This window comes from Myotis brandtii, unplaced genomic scaffold (assembly GCF_000412655.1).
Source record: "Myotis brandtii unplaced genomic scaffold, ASM41265v1 scaffold825, whole genome shotgun sequence".
Classification (NCBI taxonomy): Eukaryota; Metazoa; Chordata; class Mammalia; order Chiroptera; family Vespertilionidae; genus Myotis; species Myotis brandtii.
The window spans coordinates 2,857,518-2,883,580 of NW_005371349.1; the positions used below are offsets into that span (position 1 = coordinate 2,857,518).

Consider the following 26,063-nt stretch of genomic DNA (forward strand, 5'->3'; position numbering starts at 1 on the left):
TGCGCCCATGCCCACCTGCCGCTCTGCTGGAGGGCTGTCTGCCCTCACCTCCCTCCCTGTGCCAGCCGTGGCCCCTGGCTCGCTGGGGCCGGGGGGCCTCCGGGGCACAGAAGCAGGACCCTGGGGCTGAGGACAGGCTACAGGGACAGTGGGGGGCCCGGAGAGGTCAGCAGGGCGGCCTGTGGGACGCAGGGCTTCCTGGGACCTTGCACCTGGAGGCGCATCAACAGCTTGGAGTCGGAAGTGTGAGGTGTCGCCTGCTCTGGCTCCTGGTCAGCTGGGTCCTCCACGTGGCGCTGCCAGCGTTAGGGCGGGCAGGCGTGGGCTTTTCTGACTTTCGCCATGAAATCCTGGCCATGGAGCCCAGTGACAGTGTCCTCCGTGAGTGACCTCAGCAGCCTTGGGTCCTTGTGGGTTCAGTTCTTGCTGTCCCCTCATCGTGCCCAACCTTCCCAGGACCTGGAGTCAGGGAGCAGGGGGTCTTCCTTCCTGTGTCAGCCAGTCCTGGTCCTGGCTGGGGGGGGGGGGGGGGGGGGGGGGGGGGGGAGGGGGTGTGGGAGCACGGAGGCTGGAACTCGGGGATGGGGCAGGGCTGTTCCGCCCCTTTGCTCCACTGGCTGGAGTTTGTTCTCAGAGCGTTGGGACATTAAACAAACCTTTTACAACCCACTGGTCCTGGCTTCCTCATTCTGCATCCTTTGGACACTAGGAGCATCCTGGGAGCATCCCAGGCGGGGTGTCTGCCTAGAGCAGGCCGGAGCTCCCTCTGGGTGAGTGTCTGGGAGGAGAGGCTGAGAGAGGCTCCAGGGGCAGAGCCACGTGGTATTCAGAGCCAGGCCCACCCACCCGGTGTGACCCATGTGCTCAGCCCGGGGCTCGGTGGTGATGGATGGGGCTTCTCCTGCAGTTTCCTTTAAAAGAGGCTGCTGCCAGGGGCTGTGGGTGTCCTTCCTGCCAGGAGCCCGTCTGGGAGCCTGGCTGTCGTGGTGGAGACGCAGAGGGAGGTCTGTTGTGGGGCTGGTGGCATTGCTGGCATTCTCTCCATGATGGCTCCGCACTGCCTGCTGGTTCTGGAAGCCTGGCACAGGGGCTTCCCAGGTTGGGCACGGCTCAGCCTCCCTGGTACTGGGACTCCTTGGGAAGGAGGTCAGAGAATCAGCCCATAGCCCCAGTCTTGCTCCTCCCTCGGGGCTCCCGGCCCTCCCTCCTTTCTCTGTCACATGTCATCAGCCCTGGGCCTGATGGCTCTTGCTTGCAATTCTCAATGTTTCCACATCTGCGGTTCCATTTAGCTCCCACAATGACTGTGAAGCGAGCGAGCAGGCACTCGTTCTTCTATTCATTCCACAAACACGAACCTGGTGAGCGTGATGGTTGCCATCAGACCCCTTAACTGCAGAGCATAGAAAGCCTGAGGCCTTGCCATTCTCGACAAGTTCAAGTTCAGTGAGGCAGGGCAGAAATTAGCCCCATGGAGGGGGGAGGAGGCCGGGAGGACAGCTGGATGCCCACACCGTGAGCAGCCCCTGCCCAGTGCCCTTTCCCACCCAGCTCCTCACGTCCCCTCGTCAGTCTCGAGGCTCCACTGCTGGGACTGGGCCACGAAACCTGGCCGTGTTCTGTTGGGTTTTTAGAGCTGAAACGGTAGCGTGTGGGACATTGCTAATCCCTCCCATTCTTGGCCGGAGAGCCTGACACCCCCAGGACGGGCGGCCGGTCCGTTGCTGTCAGCCTCCTGTTCTCTGCCCTCTGGCGTTTCATGGACCCAGGTCCAGGACTGGGGCTCTGTCTCAGGCGGCGGGTACGAGTCTAGGTGAGTGCCAGGCCAGCACCTGGAAGGGAGCTTGACGTTGGTGGCAGCCACTGGTGGTGAGAGGGTTAACTGCTGGCCACCAGCCTGACCCCTTCTGCCCCTGGGGTCTGAGCACAGCCCTGGGCTGAAGGCAGCAGCAGGTGGAGCTGGGAGGAGTCACGAGGTCCAGGCTGCTCTCAGCTCAGTGCCCAGGATCATTAATAACCAAGAGCTGGAAAGATAATTAAGGGCCAAATGTGGAACTGAGCCTGCTGTTGGCCGGCTCCAAGGAGGTGCCGATCCTGCTCCTGGGGCCAGGCTCTTGGCCGCCTTGTTCCTTCTCTAGGAATGAATTCTGGGGACAAGCGAGCCTGATAGGAAGTAGGGGCAGGAAGGACGCTTTCTGCAGCTTCAGAGCTGGGTTGGTCTGGCTTCCCAGCCTCCTGCCCCTCTGAGGGGGCACCGAGGAGGGTCCTGCACTATCCAGGGGAAGGGACGAAGCCTGGCAGGAGGGAGGAGGGGGCTGACCATGTCAGGGAGGCCGGAGATGTCCAATCATCATACACAAGGGCCTGTGTGGCAAAGAGCAAGCTGCATCTACCCAGACAGACACCCCAACGCTGGCGGGACCCAGGGGAGGCCCTTGGTCACTGGTTTCAGGAACAGGGCATCTTCATTCTCTCACCTGTTCCCTCCTGTCGCTGCTGTCGCTGGGCCCCCTGCTGTCTTTCTGAGCAGCTCATGTTTACGCCACCTTTTTCCTGGGAACCAGATGTGTGTGTGTGTGTGTGTGTGTGTTTGGGGGGGCGGGGGCGCAGAGCTTAGAAAAGAACAGGCATGATGTCCTTGGTCAGGAGACCTGGCTTCAGTCTGGCTGTTTGTTTTTTAGTTTATTATTATTTTTAATCTTTATTGTTGAGAGTATTACAGTTGCCCCTCCCTTACCCCCCAATTGCTCCCCCTCCACCCGGTTCCCAACCTGCACCAGGCCTTCACCACCCTACTGTCTGTGTCCATAGGTAAGATCTTTGGTTAATCTCTTCCTACCCCCTCTCCCCCTCCCCTCTGAGATTCATCCGTCTATTCCATGCTTCCATGCCTCTGATTCTATTTTATTCACCAGTTTATTTTGTTCATTAGATTTCTTGTTTATTTTGATTTTTAGATTCAGTTGTTGATAGATATGTATTTGTTGCCATCTTATTGTTCATATTTTTATTTCTTCTTCTTCCTCTTCTTAAAGAATACCCTTCAATATTTCATGTAATACTGGTTTGGTGGGGATGAACTCCTTTAGTTTTTTCTTGTTTGTTCATATTTTATTTCTTCTTCTTCCTCTTCTTAAAGAATACCCTTCAATATTTCATGTAATACTGGTTTGGTGGGGATGAACTCCTTTAGTTTTTTCTTGTTTGTGAAGCTCTTTATTTGACCTTCAATTCTAAATGAGAGCTCTGCTGGGTCGAGTAATCTTGGTTATAGGCCCTTGCTATTCATCACTTTGAATATTTCTTGCCACTTCCTTCTAGCCTGCAGAGTTTCTGTTGAGAAATCAGCTGACAGTCGTATGGGTGCTCCCTTGTAGGTAACTAATTGCTTTTCTCTTGCTGCTTTTAAGGTTTTCTCTTTGTCTTTAGCCCTTGGCATTTTAATTATGATGTGTCTTGATGTGGGGCTCTCTGTGCTTCCTGGACTTGTAAGTCTATTTCTTTCACCAGGTGATTATTTCTTCAAGTAGGTTTTCAATATCTTGCTCTCTCTCATCTCCTTCTGGCACCCCCATAATGCAAATGTTGGTATGCTTGAAGTTGTCCCAGAGGCTCCTTACACTATCTTCATATTTTTGGATTCTTGTTCTTCTAATTGGGTTTTTTTTTTGCTTCTCCATATTCCACATCATTGATTTGATTCTCAGGCTCCTCTACTCTACTGTTGAATCCCTGTAAGTTATTCTTTATTTCAGTTAGTGCTTGCTTCATTTCTGACTGGTTCTTTCTCATGTCTTTGACATTCTCACTAAGATCCTTGAAAGTTCCTGTGTGGGCTGTGTACACAGTCTTGTCGTTGAGCCTTGATTGCTGTTGGTGTCACTGGGAGGAACTGGCGGCTGTGAGGACCAGTTGCAGCTACAGTGGGAGAGCTGCTGTGTAGGAAACAGCTCTATGAGGCAGGACTTGCTTCAGTGGGGCTTTGGTGCTCACTGAGTCTTCCCTTTGAGTGTGTCGCTCAAGGACATGTAGAGTTGTAACCTGCTATGGTCTGTAGCTGTCCTCGGGGTGCACTGGCTCTAGGGCCTCCAGGGAGATGCAGTCAGCCACTGCCTGGGGCCGCCCTGCAGGAGCTATTTGTATTGGGCTTGGAGGTGCCCAGATGAGGCCCAGGCTGCTCTCCTGCCCTGATGCCAGACAATCTAGTTCCTCCCTGTTTGTGTCTGAGTTCCCCAGAGCCTCGCCCTGGCTCTGGAGCTAGAGGAAGCGGGACCTTGTAAGTTCAGCTCATGTGCCAGCCCTTTAAAAGCAACAGCTGTCTCCAGCAGCCTCTGTGTCTCTCAGCCCCCAATCCCTGCTGGTTTTTACAGCCTGTAGTTACGGGGACTTCTTTTCCCAGCTCTGGGAGCCTGGGCTGGGGGGTCTGGTGTGGGGTTTGGACCCCTTGCTCCTCATGGGGGGCCTCTGCATAGATGATCTCCCTCCCAATTAGAAAAAAGGCGCATGAGGGGGTCAGACCAGCCGGTTCTGAGGCTCCGCCCCTCCGACCAGTGTCAAAGTGCTTTCTCCTTTTCTTCTCTAGTTGTAGAACTTCCGTTCCGCCAGCTCTACGGCGGTTCTGAATGATGGTTGTTCTGTATTTTAGTTGTAGTTTTGATGTGGTTGTGGGAGGCGGTGAGTACAGGCCTTGGTTCTCTTCACAGCCTGGCTCTTTGAAGTTTCCTGGGGTTGGGGATCCAGAGACCACCCCCTCCCAAAGACCCCTAGATCCTGAGAATTCAGTGCCCGTTTCTGAACTGTAGCAGGCAGTTGCCACTAGAAGACACTTGACTAATTAGGAGGCTATGAAACCAACAGGTGCCTGGGGACCCAAACAGGACGTTCTCGGTGAGTCTGGGGTTGTGGCCTCCCGCAGCCCTGAATTTGGTCTTGGAAGAAGCTTTCCCGTGGCCATTAGCACGGCTGGGCCAGGCATCAGTCCTGCTCAGGAACCACGCCCCCGGCAGGCCTGGTGCCCGCGTCCCCGTCTCCCAGCCCTAGAGCCTGGCACTGCTTGGTTCTTGCCCTCGGCTGGTTCCCTCTGAGGGGCAGCCCTGTCCTCATCTCTATGGGCTTAGCCTCAGCCTGTTGCTGGGGCTGCTCCCAGCCCCCCTGTGGCGAGAACAGCTGTGTGACTAAGGGCCTGGCAAGGCGCCCATTGCCCACCTTCCACCGCTCAGCAGGGCCTCCCAGCCGGCCACCTGCCCCATCCATACGCCCAAAGCGGCCTCTCTGGCCGCAGGTGAGGGAGCAGCAGGAGCTGCTGGCACGGAGCTTCAGGGCTTCGGCAGGGGACGAGGCAGAGAACACCAGCTCCCACCTTGGCCTGGCCTGACCTCGGGGCCGGTGGCAGAGGATGTCGCGTGAAGGCTGCGGAGTCTTCAGTGTCCTCCACAGTGAAGCTTGCACCTGGGCCAGGCCGGGCCGGCCTCCTCTTCTGCCCTCCCACCCCCGACCCCCTGGGGCCCTTCTAGAAAGTGGAAACCATGACCCAACTGCCCGCCTCACCCAGCAGATGTGACAACAAATGTGCTTGATGCACACGGTGAGCAAGCATCCCCTGGGACGTGCCCTCTCCCTCCACCGGGCTCTGTGGCTCTGTGACCCCATCTGACCTCCAGCAGGACAGATAGCAGGACTCGGGGCCCAGGAACCCAGACAGTGGCAGTGGGGTGCACCCGGCTTGCTATCAGTGATGTGGTCACTTAGGGCCAATTCCCTCCAGGACGGGGCTGCCTGGCGTGGAGGGAACCGCAGCCACCAGACTCCACCGCTGTGGCTCCAGATTGCCACATAAATCAACCTGGGCTTTATGACGCTAATACACTCACATCCAGAATTTGGGGTGGCGCCGGGGAAGCAGGGTGATTTAATTTGCTTTGTCCTTAAGCAAAAGGAAACGGAACGGAGAAGGTAAGTACAGATGTTTTAATTGAGTTGTCAGCAGCGGGGCAGCTCCAGGGAGGCCTGCACCACGGGGCTGGTCGACCTCAAGGCTCTCCCTGCTCTGCCCACCTCAGGCCGGGCCTCCTGGAAAGAAGCCACAACGGCAGATGGAGGTGAATGGGAAGCGATGACACACGGGGACAAGATGAGAACGGAAGACGTGGGACCACAGTGAGAAAGTGGGTCACAGGGTTCTCACAGGCTGGGCCAAAGGTGGGGCTAGTGCTGCCCGTGGACTCCGTGTCCTTTTGCCCCGAGACCACCACGGGCCCCAGGACACCCAGTGTCACCACTCTGTCCACGATACAAAGCTGGTGCAATGCGGGGGAGGCAGCGGAAGTTCCCTCATGAGGGCTGAGCAAGGCACTGAAATCGAGAGAAAGGGGCAGGGGCCCGAGAGCCCCGCTCAGAGGCAGCTCCTGGCCCAGCTGCTGGGGCTCCGGGCAGGTGAGGGTGGGCCCGGGGTGGGGGCAGCAGGAGGGTCAGAAGGAGCCCAGGCCTGAAGCAGAAGGCACATTGAAATGCAGAGTTCATCAGTCACCTGCTCCGGGAAGGCTGCCCGGAGGTGCATGCATGATGGCGAGGAGGGGGTTACGGGAGAGCTGGCGAGGTGGGTGGGAACCCGGCCCTCCCTCCATGGGAACGGTGGCCTGTGCTCCAACTCACCCCATGGCGCCCAAGGGACATGCAGTGTGTGAGCACTGAGCACCCACAGCCTGGCACCGTCAGTGCCGGAGCAGGGGCAGGGCAGGCCTGGCTGCCTACAGGGTGGACCACAGAGGCCACACACTGCTACATGCCGTGGTGCCCCCAAGTCGCAGCCGTGGTGGTGGGGCTAGCTCCCCGTTACTGGCCCTTACACACTGCCCCCCGCCCTGCAGGAGGCCCCAAGCACCCCAGCAGGGTGGTCAGAGAGCAGAGGACCCTTCCAGGGGTCACAGCTCTGGGCTCTAAATCTGTACGCGCTGCTGCGCCTGTGAGAGGGCTGCTCCGTGTTGTCGTGGCTCAGGAGCCCCGAGCGGGAGCTGGCGCCCACAGCAAGGGCCTCACAGCCCTGGTCTGGGGACCCTGGTGCCCATCAGCACCTCCTGTTCTTGTCATCAGGGCGGACCAGGCCCTCCCTGAGGAGTCACTGGCAGGCCCAGCGGGGAGGGGGGCTGGGGCCCGGGGTTCATCCTGAGGAGGCAGCGTCTATGAAGTGGATTTCCCAGACCAGGAGGCGGGAGGGCTGGGAGCAGGGGGCAGGGAGACTCGTATAAATAGTGGCAGTGCCAGCGCTGCGTCTCCACGGAGCAGGGAGAGGAGCCCGCCGTGGCGGGGTGATGGGGTGATGGGGCGTGTGTAAAGCAGGGGGTGACTCCGGGAGCCGGTCCTGGAGTCTGGGAGAGCCTTGTGCGGCGAGGTGCAGGCTGGGTGGAAGGAAGCCGGGTGGGGAGATCCCAGCTAGATGTGCAGGGTCCCCTCCCAGAGCCTGGCCTCACCCGCCCTGTGGAGAGAGACCTGGGAGGCAACTAGACACGGCCTCTGCAGGTGGGGGCCGCGGCGGGGCCCCACCCCTCTCGTCAGCAGACACGCCTGCCATCAGATCTTGGTCTCACTGAGGATGATGTTGGCGGTGACGAAGAAGAAGCAGGAGAAAGCCCAGAGCAGCACGAAGCCCACCCAGAAGGTGTGGTGGAACGGGGACCTGTGCTTGTTGGCGGCCCGGGGGCCGAGGGCCAGCTGGGTGTCCTTGCGGCAGAGGTACACCAGGAAGGCGGGGATCACGTACTGGATGCCCGTGCCTGCGTAGGCGCCCGTGATGCCCACCAGGGACTCCAGGTCGTGGGTGCAGAAGGCCACCAGCACCGGGGGCACCAGGGTGATGGTGGGGAACACCACGCGGTCCACCACCCAGGGGTACGTGCCGCCCTCGCGGTGGAAGAGCGTCTTCCAGTTGTTGCGCAGGGTCACGGCGATGATGGGGAAGTTGGTGCTGATGGTGAAGACGGGGAAGAGGCCCAGGAAGAAGCGCACGGCGGCCACGCTCACGATGTCGCAGCTCGCGAAGTTGAGGGTGTACATGTCCAGGAGGCTGTCGCCGCGGAAGGAGAAGATGGCGGTGAAGGAGAGGAGGCCGTAGAAGGCCAGGATCAGCACGTAGTCCAGGAAGACGAGGCGCGTGAGGTGGCGCTTGGAGGAGACGGGCGTGAGGAGGGACGGCAGGGAGTGCTGGCACATGAAGGAGTACACGCACACCCCGAACAGGTTCCGGACCCCGGAGAGGTCAGCCAGGGGCGGGTGCCCCTCCCCGTGCCCGCGCCCGATGCGGACCAGGGCCAGCACGATCATGATGGCGAAAGCTGCAAAACCAACGAACGACAGGGTGTCAGCAGCAGAGGCAGCCCGCCCGACAGTGTCTGGTCTGGGGGCGCCCCCAAGGGACTGGAGCCCCAGGAGCAGGAACTGTTCAATGCATGTGACCCTGACAGCCACATTCTGGAGCAGGTCAGCAGTTGCTACGGATCTTATGAACACACTGGGCGTCCCCTCCCCATGTCCCGTTCACCCCCCACACCAGCAGGTGAAGCCCACGGGGACACCTGCCCTTTCTTGGTGACTGACACAGGCATAAAGGAGCAGTGGGCTGCCAGCTGGCCCCTCAGGGGCTCTGGGCTCCCCCGGGTGGAGGCTGGGGTCTCCGCATTGTCCCCTCAGGCCACATCACACCCGGCTCCCTTCGCTGGGACTCACAGGAAGCCAGGGTGACCGTCGCTCTGCCTTCCCACAATGACACTGGGAAGTGGAACCGACGGGGACATCATCCATTACTTTAAATCAGAGCTGCCTGCCACCATTGGGGACAGGAGGGAGGAGGGGGCGAGGGGACAGGCCTATGAAAATTGCCAATAAATAAAATGATTTGTTTCGGACTCTCAGCCCACCCCAGTCCCTGCTGCTCACTCCTGCCACTGAGGGCCCGCGACTCTCGCCGCCCCAGGGACACCACAAATCTCGCCAGCTCTGGTCAGTCAAGGGGAACGCGCAGCCACTTCCTCTCTAGAGGTCGCAGCCCAGGAGCTGCCTCTGGCTTAACCCTCGAGGGGGCTGGGGGGCCTGTGACAGGACACCCCTTGGGGCCTCCCCGCTCCACAGGATGCCCAGGACCCCGGCAGTCTGCCTCGTTATTTTTGGGGGTGCGTGCAGGGCCAGGATGTGAGGGTGGGGACGGGGGAAGGCCGGAGGGGGTGGAGGTGGAGTTCCCTGTGCCAGGAGTCTGTCCTCGGCCAGAAAGGGTTATAAAGCTGAGCTGAGCAGTCGGGCGGCTGCAGCGGGGAGACCGGGGAGACCGGGGGCCTGGCTGCCTGGTGATTAGCTATTCAAGAGGCTGCAGCTGATGCTGTCGCCACAGGCAGGGCACTGGGGTCAGAGCAAAGGGGACAGCTGCTGTAAGGCGAGATTCAGATCCTGCTGTGCCTCTCCCGTCTCGGGGTGTCCCCTCGTGACCTGGTGCTCCTCCGGCCTGGGCCAAGGTCAGCCCTGACTCGGAAAGAGGCCAGTGCAGAACCCTCTTGGTTCTTGCTGGCCGTGGCCTCAGATCCTGGAGCGGTGAGCACGTGGGAGGCAGAAGCGGCTGTCGGATGTGAGTGTCTCCAATCACGGCTCTCCGGCCGGGATGCTGGCTTGTGCTTCTCGGCCCTAAATCTCCAAGAGGCTGTAAGAAACGCAGGCGGAAACTGGTTTGTGGGCTGCCTGGGTTCTGCTTCTTGCAGATAAACCAGTTTATGAAGCAGGTTTCTGAAGATCTTCAGAGATGGTGGTCTTGCTGTATGAATAATCCACAAAAAGGGACCACTTGGGTTTCTGCTGAACCTGACCCCCTCGTAGCCCATGCTGGGTGAGCCCTGTGGCTTCTGGAGGACTCCGGCTCCCTCCTCCTCCTCCTCCTCCTCCTCATCACCCGGAGGCAGAGAAGGATGTTGCCATAATGAAGCTGCAGGCCGGAGATTCTGCTCTGCGGCTACATTATTTATCCCGAAGGACTCAGAGCAGAGCCTCCCCTCCGAGCAGAGGGAGGAGGCTGCTGATAAAGGGCAGGCGTTGGCGTCTCTGAAGCAATCAAGTCTTAAGTAGGAAATCAAGAGTTCGGGCCTCTTCATCCTTCAACTCTCCGCATCGTGGCCCGCGGCGCCGGGGAGGGGAGGGTCTCCATTTTTCATCCCCGGCTGTCACAGCCCGCTCCGTCTGTCATCGCCGGGAGACGGGCCGAGGGGCCTCTGGCCGCCGGCCGACTAATCTTCCTGAGATTGGAAACTAAAACCCGGCACTGTCACCTCTCCTGAAGGCTGTCAGCCGACTCCTCTTGTTATGAATGGTCTCCCCACAATTCTGTGTCGAAGCCCTGACCCCCCGGGTGACTGTACCTGCAGATGGGCCTAGAAGGAGGTAAGGAAGGGGGAATGAGGCCAGAGGGGTGGCCCTAACCTGACAGGACCGGTGCTATGAGAGAAGGAAGAGACGCCAGCTGCTCTCTCCCTGCACGGAGAGGCCACATGAGGACACAGCGAGAAGGTGGTCGTCGTTGACAAGTCAGAAAAAGAGGCCTCCCCAGACACCAACCCTGCCAGCACCGTGATCTTAGGCTCCCAGCTCCAGAACTGAGAAAACACACTTCTGTTGTTGAAGCCGTCAGCTTGTGGTGGGGTGTTATGGCGGCCTGAGCTAAGACGGCTCTTAAGCAGCCGCTGGATCAGAGAGAACGCAGGCGGGGGGAGAGGGGGGGGACTTGATTCGGCCCCTGGAATCCCCTAAGCTGAATGTCAATTCCCAGGCCCTGGGCCTTCTATGGGCAACACTGGCTCTGAAGACGTACGTGGCTGCCGGACTGTCTGAGGCTGCAGCTGCCCGGGCCCATGTGAAGCCCAGCGCTGCAGAGGCACCCCTGTACCCACTGTTGGTCAGATGCCTCACCCCATCAGCTACTGGGGCCTTATCCTTCCCTTCCCTTGCCCCTGTCCTGACAGCTGGCCCGTCAACTTCCTGGGCAGAGAAGGAGTCCTCCTCCCATCAGCGCACATCTCAGCCAGTCCCAGCCACTCGCAGAGCAGAGCTGCCGACAACCAGGGCTGCTGGGCGGGGGGCGGGGGGCGGGGGGGGAAATGCCAGGCAGAGCTCTGAGGCAGGGCTGCTGGGCGGGGGGCGGGGGGCGGGGGGGGAAATGCCAGGCAGAGCTCTGAGGCTGGTCCTGCTGCTAAGGAAAAGGCTCACTTGTGGCACGACGCTGACTCTTCACCAAACTTTAATTACGTGTCTACTCTACCCCAAGAGCCTTAAGACAGAAACCCCGGGTTCCTCTCCTTTAAACTGACCTCTGTGTTTGCAGAGAGAACTTTTCGAAAACCAAGAATAAAATTAAGACCAAAATGAAATATACACATAAAGGTTTTCCTGGATCCCCTCCCCGGGCTGTGTGACCAGAGAAGCTGGATGCTCCAGGGCCCAGGAGAGCCCTGGACGGTGGCCCAGAGGGAGGCCTGGCGGCCTGCTCAGAAGGGCTGGTGGTTATCCTCACTTTGGAAGGGGGTCCTTCCCTGCCCTCTGAGGAGCACGCACGGAGGGAGAGGCTGTGAAGGAATTCGTGCACCACGCTGGCGTGCGGAACCAACAGGATGTGAACAGATGGCCCCGACAGAGACCCTGGCGGCTGGTGGTGACAGATCAGAGCAGTCCCAGCAGGAGACACTCCACCGAGATCGTCAGGGATCTGCAGGGGGGTCAGCACGCGGCCACAGATCATTCTGGGGACAGGTGAAACCAGAGCCCTATGTTCCCTCCTGGGTGAAGGTCCCCAGCAGGAGACCTTCTGCCACTTGGGCCACCAAGTTACACCCCCCCCTCGGACTAGAGGACAAATATGGGGCACCTGCCAGGACGGGTGGGAGGGCAGGGCCGAGGAACTTCCCAAGGCAGCTCAGGTTGATCCGCGGACGCTCGCCGGCTCGGGGAGGACGGCTGACCCACTTTGAGAGGAGGAGACGGAGGAGAGGAGGAGACGAGCAGCGTGCGTGGTGGCTGCTCTGAATACACAATCAGAGGGAAGGCAGCCCTGTGGGTCCCAGCAGCCCAGACCCAGACCGAGGAGGGCAGCCGCGCTGCAGAGCAGTGCTTATTAGAAAGAATCAGTGTTTTAATAACGCCAAATGGGGCGCCCTGAGCAGAGCCAGCTGTCTGTGTCCCCAGCTGGGAGGCGTCTGCTGGCGTCTCTGGGGGAAGCTGGTAATGGGAGTGAAGGAGTGACACTCCCAGCCAGTGTCCCAGGTGGGAAAGGTCTACACCAAGCATGACAAACTCAAAGGCTAACATGGGCCACATAAACGAGGCATGCTGCCTGCGGGCCGCGAGTCTGACACGCTTGGTCTACACTCATCATTTGAGCAGCTTGGGGCGTGGGCTCTAAAGCCACAGCCGCTGGGCCTGGGGGCATGAAGGACAGCACTTTGGGCTGCGTCTCTCTGGGTGACCCTGGTCTGCTGGCCACTGACAGGGAGAGCGGTAGGAGCTACAGAGGAAGCCTCCGGCATCTCTGTGTGGGGGCTGCTTCTCCTTTCTCTGGGGCTCAGGCCGCCTCCAGGGCAGTGGGGTTGCCCCGGGACCAGCGCTGGCCTGTTCAGGAAGCGCACACGGGGAGGAGGTGCAGAGGGAGTGGCTGGCCGGAGCCCATGCTGTGTGCTCGGGAGCCTGTGGCTGACCTGAAGCAGCTGCCGGGGGTGAGCGGCCGTATGGCCACCGGAGACCCTCCTTGCACGGGTGAATTCAGAGGCATTTGCAGCCTGGGTCTGCCAGACTGACCAGCCTGGTCTCCCCAGGACTTGTTTGGGGAGCAAAAGAAATGCATCAACACTGGTACCTGTCCTACGTGTTCTGACATTTTCGCCGACAAGTGCTATTCGAAAAGGCCATCCAACCCTCTCAGTCCCATTGGGGCAGCGCGAGGGGCTTCCGGCTAATGGCTGAGGGAGGGCGGAGGGTGCGGAGAAAGCAGGGCTGGCCCTGAGCTCCGGGGCCTGCTCGGGGCGGGCTCCTGCAGTCCTCCCGCCTGGGGTTTCAACAGATGGCAGAACAAATTCCTAATTAAGCACAAGAAAGCTTCCGGCTCAGTACATCTATGATTTTCCAGTTCCTTTGCTGCTCATTTTCCCCTTTTGTTTCTCTAGAACCCAAGCCAGCTTATTGCCACCCTGAGCGCCTCACTCTCGGTCAGACGCCTGGGCCCTGAGACGGGAGAGGGAAGAGGGGAGTGTGCCGGAGGGTCACGGGGCCACGGTGCGCAGCTGCTTTTCAAAGGCAACGTGAAAAGCAAGTTCATTATAACTGACAACTTGGTGCCGACTTGAGAGACAAGGCTTTGGTGCTCACTGCCTTTGAGGAGTTCTAGAAACCTCACCTGGGGTGCACCTGGGCTAGAGAAGACGCCCTTCACAGCCCCCCTTCCAACGGCCTGCAGACCCCCAGGGGGCAGGCAGCCCCTCCCACAGTGGGACGGCCTGGCCAGGGTGCTTGGTGTCCCCGATACCCCCTGATGCTGCGCTGTTGTCTCTCACAGCTCCACAGGAGAAGTGCCCCAGGGGCTACGGTGCCCGCTGGGGATGGGCCCCTTGGCTGGGCTGCATTTTAGACTTGACTGGGCGACCTTCTCTTACGTGAGAGGTTTACTTCCCAAGCCCAGAGGTCTGTCTCGGAGAAAACTGCCGGTGCCGTCACCCAGAGCCTCTGGAGGACAGGCTGCTGGCTATCTCTCGGATCAAGGGGAGAAAAGAGGCAAATGACTTGCAGAGAGGACGCTGCCCAGACAATGTCACCTCCCAAACATGATGTGGGTGACCTTCACGAGCTGGGCTCCGCCTCAAACCCTCTCAAGGCCACTGCCACTGGCCGTGCTGCGCTTCAGGGGCTGCCTCCCTGGGAGGGCTGGGGCTTCCAGGGTGTGGGGACCCCGAGGATTCCCACTGTGTCCCTGCGCCAACGAGCAGCCACCCTGCTGCTCTGGGGGAGGGGCCCTGGTTGGGAGAAAGAGAGGCAGAATGGGTCACCTGGGCTGGGTGGCCTGAGCCCTGGCAAAGAGCAGTGGGTTGTCTAAAGCAACCCAGCTGCCGACTCTGCTCTGTTCAAGGACACCAACAGTAGGGGGGGGGGGCAAGGGGGGGGCGGTCAGGGTGTTTCCATTCCCTTGGAGGCCCCCGGGGCCTGCCTCTCCTCTGCAGGTGGGGGCTGTGCTGACCCGAATCTGGGGGAGCCTCGTATCCAGTCAGCCTCCTCCCCACCCTCTTACAATCTTCTCTCTTCTAATGAGCGTATTGCTCATCAGAGGACTCTGTTACACTGAACAGGCACTGGGGTGCCACAGAGGCCATTAACGGTCATTATCCGCGCCATCCCCTCGTGGGTGGCACGGGAATCCATCATGCCAGCTAACGCACGGCATCCCTCCCCCCGCCCCCTGCTCCTGCCGCCTCATGAGAGGGAGAGGGGCCGGGCACCGGCGGCGTTTAACTAGCCCCTTCCCATCGCCAAGGCAGCCAATCCCGAGCCGCGGGGCCAGGTTTTCAGGACTTTGGGCCCGGCTGCTGGGAGAGCAGATTAAGCCAGGGAGGCCAGGAGGGAGAAGGTTTTGCCTTAAACGCTGCTTTCCTGAGAAAACTCCTTCTGAAGGTCACTAGGGTTCGCAGACACGGCCACTGATCCCGGACTTTTGGTCACAATCCCTCCTGCACCCAGGGAGGCTCCATGCCCACACTGTGCCCCTGGAGCTGGCGCGACCCTCATGTTCCAAGCAACGCATGCTCATTTCCCCAGGTGGTTGCGTTCATTTCACCCAGGACTTTGGGGCTCGTGAATGAAACGTGAACACAGCACCCTGCAGGTGAGGACAGCTCAGACCCATGCATGGGGCAGACAGGAATCTCGCCCCACCCAGATGTCACCCAGGTGTCCTCCTGTCCCTCATCTTGATGGAGGCTGACGGACAGGCTCATCCAGTTACAGAGGCCCCAAAGCTTACCCTCCAGACCACTCAGCCCGCGCCCATTCCCTTGCAAGGAAGGACCAAGAGCGGGAAGAAGTTACAGGCTGGGGGGTCTGGCTCAAGCCAAGGCAGAACTCCCAGCACTAAGGACCCCACTGAGCAGCTCTGAGCGCGTGGGAGCCTTCCCATCGGCAGCTCCCGTCCCCATGGCCTGCAGGGTGCGGCTGGCCTGGAGCACGGCCACGTCCCTTCCAGCTGAAGATGCCAGGACTCCCGTGAGGCGGAAGTCCCCTTACGCTGGGGTCTGTCATCCCGAGTGGGGACCAGGGGACTGCAGGTGCCAGAATTGCTGGAAATCATTTGGATCAGAAACGGTCTGAGCTCGTCATGACCTAGTGCTGAGCGCCGGCTGCAATGCGGAGCGATGAGGGGCGGACGCCTGGGAGAGGGAGTGGGGGACAGGGGTCAGAGGGAGTCTGGGACCATCCTCTTTCACAGGAAGGGGGAGTCCCCACCAGAACAGCAACAGTGGGTTTTGCTTTTAGATCAAAACAAGCCTGCAGCGTCAACTCATGAACCAGAAGGTCATGGGTTCGATTCCCAGTCAAAGCACATGCCCAGGTTGTGGGCTCGATCCCCAGTGTGGGGTGTGCAGGCAGCCAATCAATGATTCTCTCTCATCATTAATGTTTCTCTCTCTCTCTCCCTTTCCCTTCCTCTCTGAAATCAATAAGAATATATATTAAAACAAAACAAAAAACAAGCGTGCAACTGGTCCCAGAGCACATGCCAGCCGAGGGGGCAGCAGGGAGCCCACACCCTCCTGTCCTGGGTCCAGGTGGTCAGCAGCCCAGGCCGCCAGGGTCGCTGGCAGAATGGAGTGGGGGAATGGATGAGCACCCCACCACACACCTGATTTAAGGGGAGACCCCCCACCCAGGAAAGCAGTGCTCCTGCTCAGAGGGGAGCCAGGCAGTCAGAGGGCACTGTGGATGAGGGGTCTTCACACCCTGGTGGCTGGGGATGCGATGGGGGGCGCCACGCCCACTGGTTGATGGCACAGCTCTCATGCCCGAAGGGAGCAGGGCCCCAACCCAGGCCTTTAGGGGTCCAGCCTCCAGTCCAGGTCAGTGGGGAGGGACCGGCGCGGGCGTGTGAAAGAGGCTGGTCCCAGACTCCGCAGTCCCAGGCCTGGCTCCAGCTCCATCCACACTACCTGATCGTGAAGTGACGTAACTTTTCGGGACTGAATTTCCCCACCAGTAGGAAGGCAGGCGGAGCACGGGCCCTCCTTGCCCCCGGGGAAGGGAGCCCACAGAACCCACACCATGTTCCTGGCTGTCTCAGAGGGTGAAGGAAGGGCCGAGGGGAGAAGGGAGAGATGGAGCTGTTCTCAGACTCACCGACCCATCGCATCAGGGAGGTCAGGATCTGCAGGTACTTGGTCTTCTGGACGTCAAAGAAGGTGAAGGGTCCCAGGAGGAGAGTGAAGACAGCCTGGGTGACAAACACAGGAGTGAGGGGGACACAGGGGCCGGGCCGCACCGGGCACGCCATGTGTGTGTGAGTGTGTGTGTGTGTGTGTGTACCACACACCGTTCACGCAGCCGCTGCCCCGGGCCGGGCCAGTCCTGACCCAGGTGCACCTGGACTGCAGAGGCTCCCCGGGGTCAGACGGCATCCGTGTGGGTTTCCCGTGTCATGCGCACAGGAGCTAGAGCCACGCTTCTCTGCCCATCCTCACACTCACTGTCCTGAGACTTCTGGAAAGGGGTTTCCAGACAAGTCCCAGGCGACACCCTGGGGACGTCACCCATTCACTTATCTTCAGCAAACACTGACGAGGGAGGCACAGCCTGGCACTGAGTGGGCACGAGCGTGGATTAGGTCTGAGGCGGCAGGAAGAGGAGGGTGGGAAGTGGCACCAGCCACGCCTCGGGCACTCAGGGCTTCCTGGGAGGGGGGGGCAGGGTCCTGACAACACAGTGGAGGGGAGGGGGCGCCCTTCTGAAGGGCTCAGAGGAAAGGCTCAATCAGGATGTCGTTAACCAGCGATGTTTTGTGTGTTTTTTAAAAAAAATTTATTATTGATTTCAGAGAGAGGAAGGGAGAGGGAGAGAGAGAATCACAAATTAGCTGCCTCCTGCACACCTGCTACTGGGGATGGAGCCCGGAACGGGGCATGTGCCCTGACTGGGAATCGAACCGTGACCTCCTGGTTCATAGGTCGATGCTCAACCACTGAGCCACGCCAGCCAGGCAACCAGCAATGTTTTTACCTGACAGAGAAGGGGAAGCAGGGAGAACAGAGCCCGTGGCTTCCAGGGCAAGTCCTCGGAGAAGGACCCCAGCCCCAGAAGAGCCAGGCCGCACCCGGGAGGGGGCGTGGAGAGTCTGGGAGTGGGGAGCCGGACCGAGAAGGGGGCACTGCGGGCTCCTCGGTTCTTTCTCTTGGGAGAACAGGGGAGAGCGAATGTTTACTTTAAGAAAATGAAGAAATCCAAAGCCTGTCTTAACAGGGAAATGCGAATCCTCTTTGCAAAAGAAAATGGGGTAAAGGCGGCACCTCGGAGCCTGGGGCTGGGAGGGGGAGGGGAGGATTTCCACGCCAAATTGGGTGCTCAGGGAGAGAGGAATTAAACGCCGCTGGTTGGCGTTGCGCTGATGGCACCATTTCCAATCTGCCACTCGGAAGCGGCGGCGGCATCAGACCTTATTAACATTTACACGGTGCCATTTTACCACGTTAATGCTAATGACACTCGCCAGAGAGATGCAGCCAGCCGGCTCCCAAGGCGAGTGTGGGGAGCGGGGCCCACCCTGGGGAGCCGGCCCGGTCCTGTGACCTGGGTGAACATATCGCAGCTGCGGGGTCTGCCCTGTGCCAGGCAGGCGGGACCCCACAGAAGGGGGGCTGAGCCCGCCCCTCCACCGCCCCCGTGGCACGGAGAGCAGGATGTGGAACAAGCTGTGACCTCTTATCCAAGCCCATCATCACTGTGCGAGTGAATGACAGGAAGGACTAAAGTGGCGGCTTGAGAAGGCTCTAATTAGCGGGGGTCGAGGGGCCTGGCCGTGGTCCACGGGGCTGGGAGGCTTCTGGCAAGAGTTTTCCGCTCCGCTGGGGCCCAGCACCAGATCTGCTTCTGTTCCGGGGAGACAGAAGCGTCTCATCAGGCCAGGGAGGGGGCTGGGGGCCAGGAAGGGGCGGGACCACCCCCCGCTTTGAGAGCAAGTTTGTGAGCAGCACCGTCAGCGGGTCATTTAGGAAAATGACTGCTTCAGGGAGACCGTCCACCGATGAGCTTCCCTTCTGAGGGACGGGAGGGGTTGTCATGTGAAGACACATATGAAGCCACTGGGCACAAGAGTCCCCCAGTGACCGTGGCCTGACCTGGACGCCTATTGTGCCCAGGGCGAGGTGGTCGGCGTTTCGCCTCAGACCTGTGATGTCTCCCACTGAAACGGGCGCTCCAGCTGTGGGTGCTGGGGGTTTCCTGGGGGTGGCCTATGCGGGAGGTCAGCTGTCATCTCTGAAGGCTCAGGACTGGGCTTTAGAAAGCCCCGCTATGTAAACATGGGGGGGCGGGGAGCGGTAGGAGCAGAGCCAGCCCCAGGCAGGGGATTTCACCTCCGCAGGCTGCACAGGCCCTTCCTCCAGGAGGCCATCTCCTGCTGAACCCACCTTCGTCCTCCTCCCAGCAGAGGTTTATCCAGACCCTACCACCCAGGAGTCCCATTCTTATAAGCCTGTCGGACGGGATCCAGCCCATGAGAGCATCCTCTAGTCCAGTGGTTCTCAACCTTCCTAATGCCGCGACCCTTTAATACAGTTCCTCATGTCGTGGTGACCCCCAACCATAAAATTATTTTCGTTGCTACTTCATCACTGTAATTTTGCTACTGTTATGAATCGTAATGTAAATATCTGATATGCAGGATGTATTTTCATTGTTACAAATTGAACATAATTAAAGCATAGTGACTAATCACAAAAAACAATATGTAATTATATATGTGTTTTCCGATGGTCTGTTGCGACCCACAGGTTGAGAACCGCTGCTCTAGTTACAGAGACCGCACGTAGGGACACATCTCGAGGAGGCAGAGTAAGAGCTGCCCGTGAGGTGCCTGTGCAGTGACAGGAGAGTCGAGAGGCCCGCAGACGAGGGCCCGCCCCTGCCCGCGCCGGGCACTCCGTGTCCAGTTCTAGCCTCCGAGTGGGAACAGGTGGTGAAGGGCTCTTCTGGGAGCCCTGTTTGCTCAGCAGCTGCGACATCCATGGCTGGGCGGCAGCTGGGATGTGGTTTCTTTTTCTTTTAATGCTCAGGACCACAGACTGACCGTGCCGCGGGGGAGGGTGGGTGCAGGGCCACTTGAAGGAAGTGCACCCAGACCGGCCGCTGGCTCCCACACCAGAGTGCGCCCAGGCCCAGACGCACGGCACAAGCTGGGGCTCATCGAGGAACAGGTGTCCTCTGCAAATGAGCCAGAGCCATTGGGCAACGGCAGGGCTGCATCCGACTGGGGAAGGAAGGACGGAGGATCCAGAGCAGCAGCGCGGGGCTGCCAGGTCTTCAGGAAGAAAGGGGGCGGGGCACAGGGGACAGAGGGGCCCCAGCGTCCCGATGGTCCAGCACGGACAGAACTCATCTCTGAACGCAGTACAGCCACATGCGGCCCCTTCTGTTGTCCCTTCCCTTTTTAAAAAAGAAGAAATAAAAAGCCAGCACCCAGCTAGGGAATGGGAGCCACACGCGGTGCTCCCTAAGAGGTGGATCTGTAAGTCAGGGGCTCTCAACTCAGACCTGCTGAGCCGGAGCTGCGTCCCCCACCTGCCTCCCTCCAACTCCTCGAGTGTTACCCCCACAGCCCACCGCACTGCGGGGGGAAGGCTCCAGCGCCACTCAGTCCTGTTGCACACCCAGAGCCCAGGACAGGCACGCACTGTGTCTTTGCTTAACTGCACAAAAGGGGAAAGTGGGGGTGCGCGTGTCAACATTAGCACAAAAGCAAAGCAGCTAGATGCCTCTCTCCCCATCCCCAAATTCCTCTGCATGTTTCCCTGGTCAGAGAAACAAAACGGAAACTTAAACTAGGAGCCAATCCCCAACTGAACCCCAGCGAACAGACTGCACACCCTCGGGGCCCCGCCTTCCGCCTGCGGATCCATCGCATCAGCCGAGGCCCGTCTCCCCAGCTGCTCCTGCTGACGACCCCGCCGCGTCCAAGCTGTCCCGGGATCGCGTCGCTGCCCAGGGCTGCAGGTCCCCTTGTACACAGTCCATGTCTCTCCCCTCAAGGGGGGGAGGTGATAGAGAGCGCGCTGTTCTTGGAGGAAAGGGAAGATAGAAGAGAAGGACGTGCTACAGTGACGGCCACTACACAGGACAAATGCCCTAAGCACGGTAACCAATTACCTTCTGCAACTAGTAACTGTGAGGGAATGTTCTAGAAGACAGGACAGTCAGCCGGGGTTATTCCTCCCAGCCTGTCCCCTGACCCAGACGTGAGCCAAGGGCAGCATCCTTGGGGACGAACGCCAAGGGTCGTGAGGCCAGCAGTGGCCATGAGGCGCGAAGGCACTGCTTTGGGCCGGCCCAGCCCCCGAGGGGCCTGGGGGGGATAGACCCCCTCCAGGGCATACTCACCGCCTGTGGGCAGGCAGGGAGGCGCCCTGAAGAGGGACCGGGCAGGGGGCCTGAAGCCCATTGTCCCTCCCGGGTCCTCGCTGCCTCGGAACTCGCCTCCCTCTTTTGGATGAAGCCCCAGACGTTGTCACTCTCGTTGGGAAAATAAAAACTCCCAAACCAAAATGTTCAGAGCCACTCGAGCAATAAAAATAGAATCCTTGAACACTGAGGCTGGCCCTGGCCGGGTTGGCTCAGTGGATTGAGCATCGACCTGCGGACTGAAGGGTCCCGGGTTCGATTCCGGTCAGGGGCACATGCCCAGGCTGTGGGCTCGGTCCCCAGTGGAGGGTGTGCAGGAGACAGCCGATCAATGATTCTCTCTCATTGATGTTTCTATCTCTTTTCCTCTTTCTTCCTCTCTGAAATCAATAAAAATATATTAAAAATAAATAAAACTGAAGCTGACTTGCTCGATGGCCAGTTTTATTTCCCTGTGAAAATAAAGGGTTTGTTTGTGGCTCCCATGTCGTGAGATGGAGCCTCCAGGAGCCAAGAATTCAGGCCTTGGCTTCCCCTTCACCCCTCCTGCCAGTCCCCGGAGTTTCAGCATAAAAGGCCAGCGGGTCACTGAGCGCCTTCCCGCTCTCTGTTAACAGGGTGAGGAAGCAACAAGTCTTAGAAGGTTGCACGGCGAGTGCGGACCTGCGGGGGCTGACTGCTCACTCCGGACACACGGCGAGGCAGGCTGGGGGTCGGGGCTCGCTGGGGCGCAGAGGGCAGCGTGCCGATGGCACAGCTGCGTGGTCTGGACGCCCCTGGAGGTTACTCTAAGTGGTAAAGGAAACTGATGCCCAGACTACAGGGCTGTCCTTGTGGGGAGCTGGGGGTTAAGAGCTAATTGGGGTTAATGGCAACGCAGCGGGAGCCCCTCCCTCCTCGGGAACTGAACTTTCCACGCGTCCTTGAAGTGCAGTGAAGACATGTTCAAGGATTCTATTTTTATTGCTTGAGTGGCTCTGAACATTTTGGTTTGGGAGTTTTTATTTTCCCAACGAGAGTGACAACGTCTGGGGCTTCATCCAAAAGAGGGAGGCGAGTTCCGAGGCAGCGAGGACCCGGGAGGGACAACGGGCTTCAGGCCCCCTGCCCAGTCCCTTTCAGGGCGCCTCCCTGCCTGCCCACAGGCAGTGGGTATGCCCTGGAGGGGGTCTATCCCCCCCAGGCCCCTCGGGGGCTGGGCCGGCCCAAAGGCGTCTGCCTGGCACCGCTGCGGTCCCCCTGGCCTTCTTATTGGACAAGACTGTGGGCCTGTGTTGTCTCTTTTGCAGCTGAAAGGCCAGATGGTACTGGATGGTGGGCAGAATTCCAAGGATTTGATGCTCAAGCTGCAACCTTTGTGGTTTGGGTGGAAAAGATAAATATTGTGGAAAACCCACACAGTCACTCACTCAATGACTGTCAGCCACCAGGGTTTATAAAGGACAGCTTGGCTCCTCATTGCATGAGAGAGCACACCCCGTGTCCAGGGGAAAAGACAGGCCGGACTTGGACAAGGTGGGCTTCAGGACATGACAAGGCGCTGGGAGGGGCCGAGGTGCGTGCGCCTGAGGCTGTGGGAAGGGGCGTGAAACAGGTGGGAGGCGGGAGGCTGGGGCCTGTGCCTGGAGAACCAGATCTGACACCTGCTCTAACACCTCACTGCTCACCTTGCAGGCACCAAAGAGATGTCAGAGAGACAGATGGGTGGTGAGCCCCCCTCCACCTCCTGTCCCAAAGGCAGGGTGTCCCTATGGCCCTGCTGAGGGTGGGTGGCTCCTGTCCTGCAGTGCGGAGCAGAGGGTGACCCGGGCCTCCAGGAAAGGAGGGGCCGGCGAGACATGGAGCTTTTCTGGCTGGAGTGGTAGCCGCCAGTTGTGGTGAGCCCTGGGCTTGAGCAGGTCGAGGGCTGACGGAAGAACCTGCCCACAGACCCAGCGGTGGCAGGCCACCCGAGGGCGGACATTCCCGGAGCGAGTCGCTGTGAGGCCCCAGGCTGGCTCCAGACACAAAGGTGGGTAAGGAGAGCCCTGCCCGTGGAGCTCACAGTGAGGCAGAGCAGCAGAACACGCACACAAGTCCCATGAACAGGTCCCAGGAAGGCCACGGCGGGAGGGGACAGGCGTGTGCTGCAGGAGTCTCGGGCAGGGATCCGAGCTCCGTCTGCAGGAAGCAAGGCACGTGAAGGGCGTCTTCGGAGGACACTAGCCAGCGAGGTGGGGCAGTGGTGAGAGAAAGTCCCAGAAGGAGACTGGAGCAGACTGTGCCACGTGAACTCAGACACCGCCTTGTACAGAGGCGCCTCTGAAGGGTTTTGAGCAGGGACACGACAGTCGGATGCACTGGAGTCACTAGGGCTGAAAGAATGAAATACCACGACCTCGGGGCCATCCTCATGCTGGGAGGGGCCAGGGCGGACGCCAGGGAGCAGGGCTGTGGACGCACATAGTGCATCCCCTGCGTGGGGGTCCTCTCTGCTGAGGGGAGGAGGTTTGAAACGACTTTCGCCCTTTGAGCCACAGGTCTGGGAGGCAGGGAGAGAACGTGCCTGTCCACCCGGCTGGGCTGCGGTGGTAAATGCGTGGCTACGCCCTCAGGTCCCTGCAGCGAGCCCCAGGGGACCGGTGCGAGGAAGGTGACGTGTCCAGGGCAGGCGGCGATAAGCCCTCTGTGGCCAAAGGAAACGGGTCTATAGGGGAGGCAGGGCTTTCCCCGCGGGGAGCTTGGAAGCTCAGAGAGAGCAGCGACCTCGCTCCTCTCCGTGGGCTGAGTGAGCAGATGCAAAGATGAAAACTCCCGGGACCGAGGCTCAGTTTACAGGCTCTCACTTTTAGCCACTGAAACCTTTGGTGGAGAATCAAACCATTTATGCGGAATGCCAGCCAAGGGAGAGCATGGGCACACGGTTCCCCCGGGGGCTGTTCCTGGAGGGCTGGCCTGCGGGAGGCGGGTGGCTGCCCTGCACAGAGAAAGCTGGAGGAACTCACCTGCCTGGCCACACGACTCAGGGCTGGGAACGGCCGTGGCCGTTGGGGAGGGGGGCCAGCTGGTCCTGACAGGTCCTTAGAACACCAGGACTTGGGAACAGGTAGGTTGGGGAGTGCTCTGTACCCCATGGACTGTGTCATGAGTGACGGGGGGGTGTGGGGAGCCTCTGGGCCATCAATCTTGCTCCTCAGTCCCCTTGGAAAAAAGCTCCCCCACCCCCGGCCCTCGCCACCATCTGCCTGCCAGGAACCCGGCTGCTCAGACACCCTTGGTGATGAGCGGTGTGCGCGCCCCATGAGCCTCAGCCTGCAGGGCTGTCTGTCTGCATCTCTAGTTTCCCATAGGAATCTGATTGCTTGCGGTGCCTGTGAGGAGGCAGAGCCATCGCTCTCTGTCACCTCCACTGCCTGGTGCTCGAGCCGCTCGAGGAGAGGTGCCAGGTGATCACTGCAGATGCTCTCCGCTCCTTCCCTTCCTCACTCGCTCTAGCTCTACCGCTGTCGGTGCAGGAAGGGCGGTGGCGGTGGGGGTGCTGAGCTGGAGCTGGGGGCAGGGAGGGAAGGGAGTCAGGTGCCCAGAACACGGGAGCCCAGCTGGCTCCACCCCTTCCCCGCTGACGTGCGACCTCGAAATAGACCCACACAGAGCGGGATTGGAACGGGAGTCTTTGCCGGCACTGAGTAACCTTGGAGGCGGGAAGGCAGGAGACAGCACGCCAGGCTAGCTGATGAACTGCTCTGTGGAACTGGCTACAGAAACTACACCAACGCCCCAGCGTCCTCCCTCGTGGACACTCAGTGACTGAAACACGGTGGGCTCCGAGAGGGAGCCCAGAGCACCATCCGCAGGGACCCCAGAGGGACTTGTCGGTCCCAGGTAACAAGGCAGCCACTGGCAAAGGGATGGTGCTGGAGCCCTAAGAGTCTGGAAGCGTCTGATCAGAGCAGGCGACGCTGTCTGTCCGCAGCGAGTGCCTGCGGCATGGACCCCAGGGTTTACTAATAACCTGGTCACCATCCGACCCTGGTAGGGGCAAGGCCCAGCGCTGCCTTCACAGATACACTGGGGCAGCCATTCTCTAAGGCAGTGGTTCTCAACCTTCCTAATGCCACGACCCTTTAATACAGTTCCTCATGTTGTGGTGACCCCCAATTTCATTGTTACAAATTGAACATAATTAAAGCATAGTGATTAATCACAAAAACAATATGTAATTATATATGTGTTTTCCGATGGTCTTAGGCGACCCCTGTGAAAGGGTCGTTCGACCCCCAAAGGGGGCTCGACCCACAGGTTGAGAACTGCTGCTCTAAGGGAAGCCAGGCCGACAGCACCATTTACGCCTACGAGGGGTTCTCTAGGGGACCCTCCTCAGAACTGGTCCAAACACAGATTCCTGGCCCTGCAGCCTTAGATTCTGCTCCATGGGGCCTGGGGTGAGACCCAGGAATCTCTACTTTTTAAAAAAATATATTTTTATTGATTTTTTACAGAGAGGAAGGGAGAGGGATAGAGAGTTTGAAACATCGATAACTGCCTCCTGCACCCCCCCCACTGGGGATGTGCCCGCAACCAAGGTACATGCCCTTGACCGGAATCGAACCCGGGACCCTTCAGTCCGCAGGCTGATGCTCTATCCACTGAGCCAAACCGGTTAGGGCAGGAATCTCTACTTTTAACCAGAGCCTGAAGGTGTTCTCATGCCAGTTGGTCCTGGAACCAAACTCTGAGACACAGTGGAGGCTCCTACTCCTGACCTGGGGGAAGGGCAAGAGCGGGGCCGGGCTCCTGAGGCCGGTTACCTGCCCGCATTGGTGAGGAGGAAGGTGCCAGAACTGCTTGGATGCCCCAGGTTGTGTGTGTGTGTGTGTGTGTGTGTGTGTGTGTGTGTGTCCTCCAGCCCTGGGCAGCACCCAGCACCTGGCCCAGCAGCCTCTTCCCTGATCTTGTCACGGTTTCCAGAGAACGTCTCAATCGCACCTACAGGAAGCTCTTTCTTCCCCTGGCAAACCCGCTATGCCCTGCCGCGGCCTGTGCCCTGGGCTCACACTTGCCACAGAGCATCTGCTCAGCAACCCCCCCTCCCCCCAGGCTTATTAAAATGGACCTTGGTCCATTCTCAGCTAATCTACCCGGCATCCGGAGCTCATGCTAATTAATCAGCAATTAGTCATTAATATGCGCCCTAATTGCTCATCTCCGCCTCATGCCCATCATGCCCGTGCCCCAGGCACCTTTCTGCGGCTCCTGTAGACCCTCGGGGGTTCTCCGCTCCGCCGTGCCCTCGGGGCCAGCCTGCAGACTGGAGAACGTGCCCACAGACACTTTTATCCTCTGCACGGTCTGCGAGGCAGGCTGCCGGCTAGGAAGCCAGCCCCACGGAGGGGCACGGTTATTACTTTGGAATGAGTGCTTTATTT

The 26,063-nt window shown here is 59.5% G+C and overlaps 1 protein-coding gene across 2 annotated transcripts in view; it reads right to left on the reverse strand.

Annotated features, from left to right (window-relative positions):
• Positions 1–5,946: 5,946 nt before the first annotated feature.
• The window catches only part of TMEM104 (transmembrane protein 104), a 40,765-nt gene continuing 20,648 nt past the window's right edge, over positions 5,947–26,063 (reverse strand). For both annotated transcript variants that reach the window (XM_005884303.2, XM_005884302.2), the window contains exons 8-9: positions 16,390–16,483; positions 5,947–8,327 (exon numbers count right to left, since the gene is read on the reverse strand). In XM_005884303.2, coding sequence (XP_005884365.1) covers positions 7,567–8,327; positions 16,390–16,483 — 855 coding nt within the window. In that variant the 3' untranslated portion in view covers positions 5,947–7,566. The remainder of the gene's footprint in view (positions 8,328–16,389; positions 16,484–26,063) is intronic.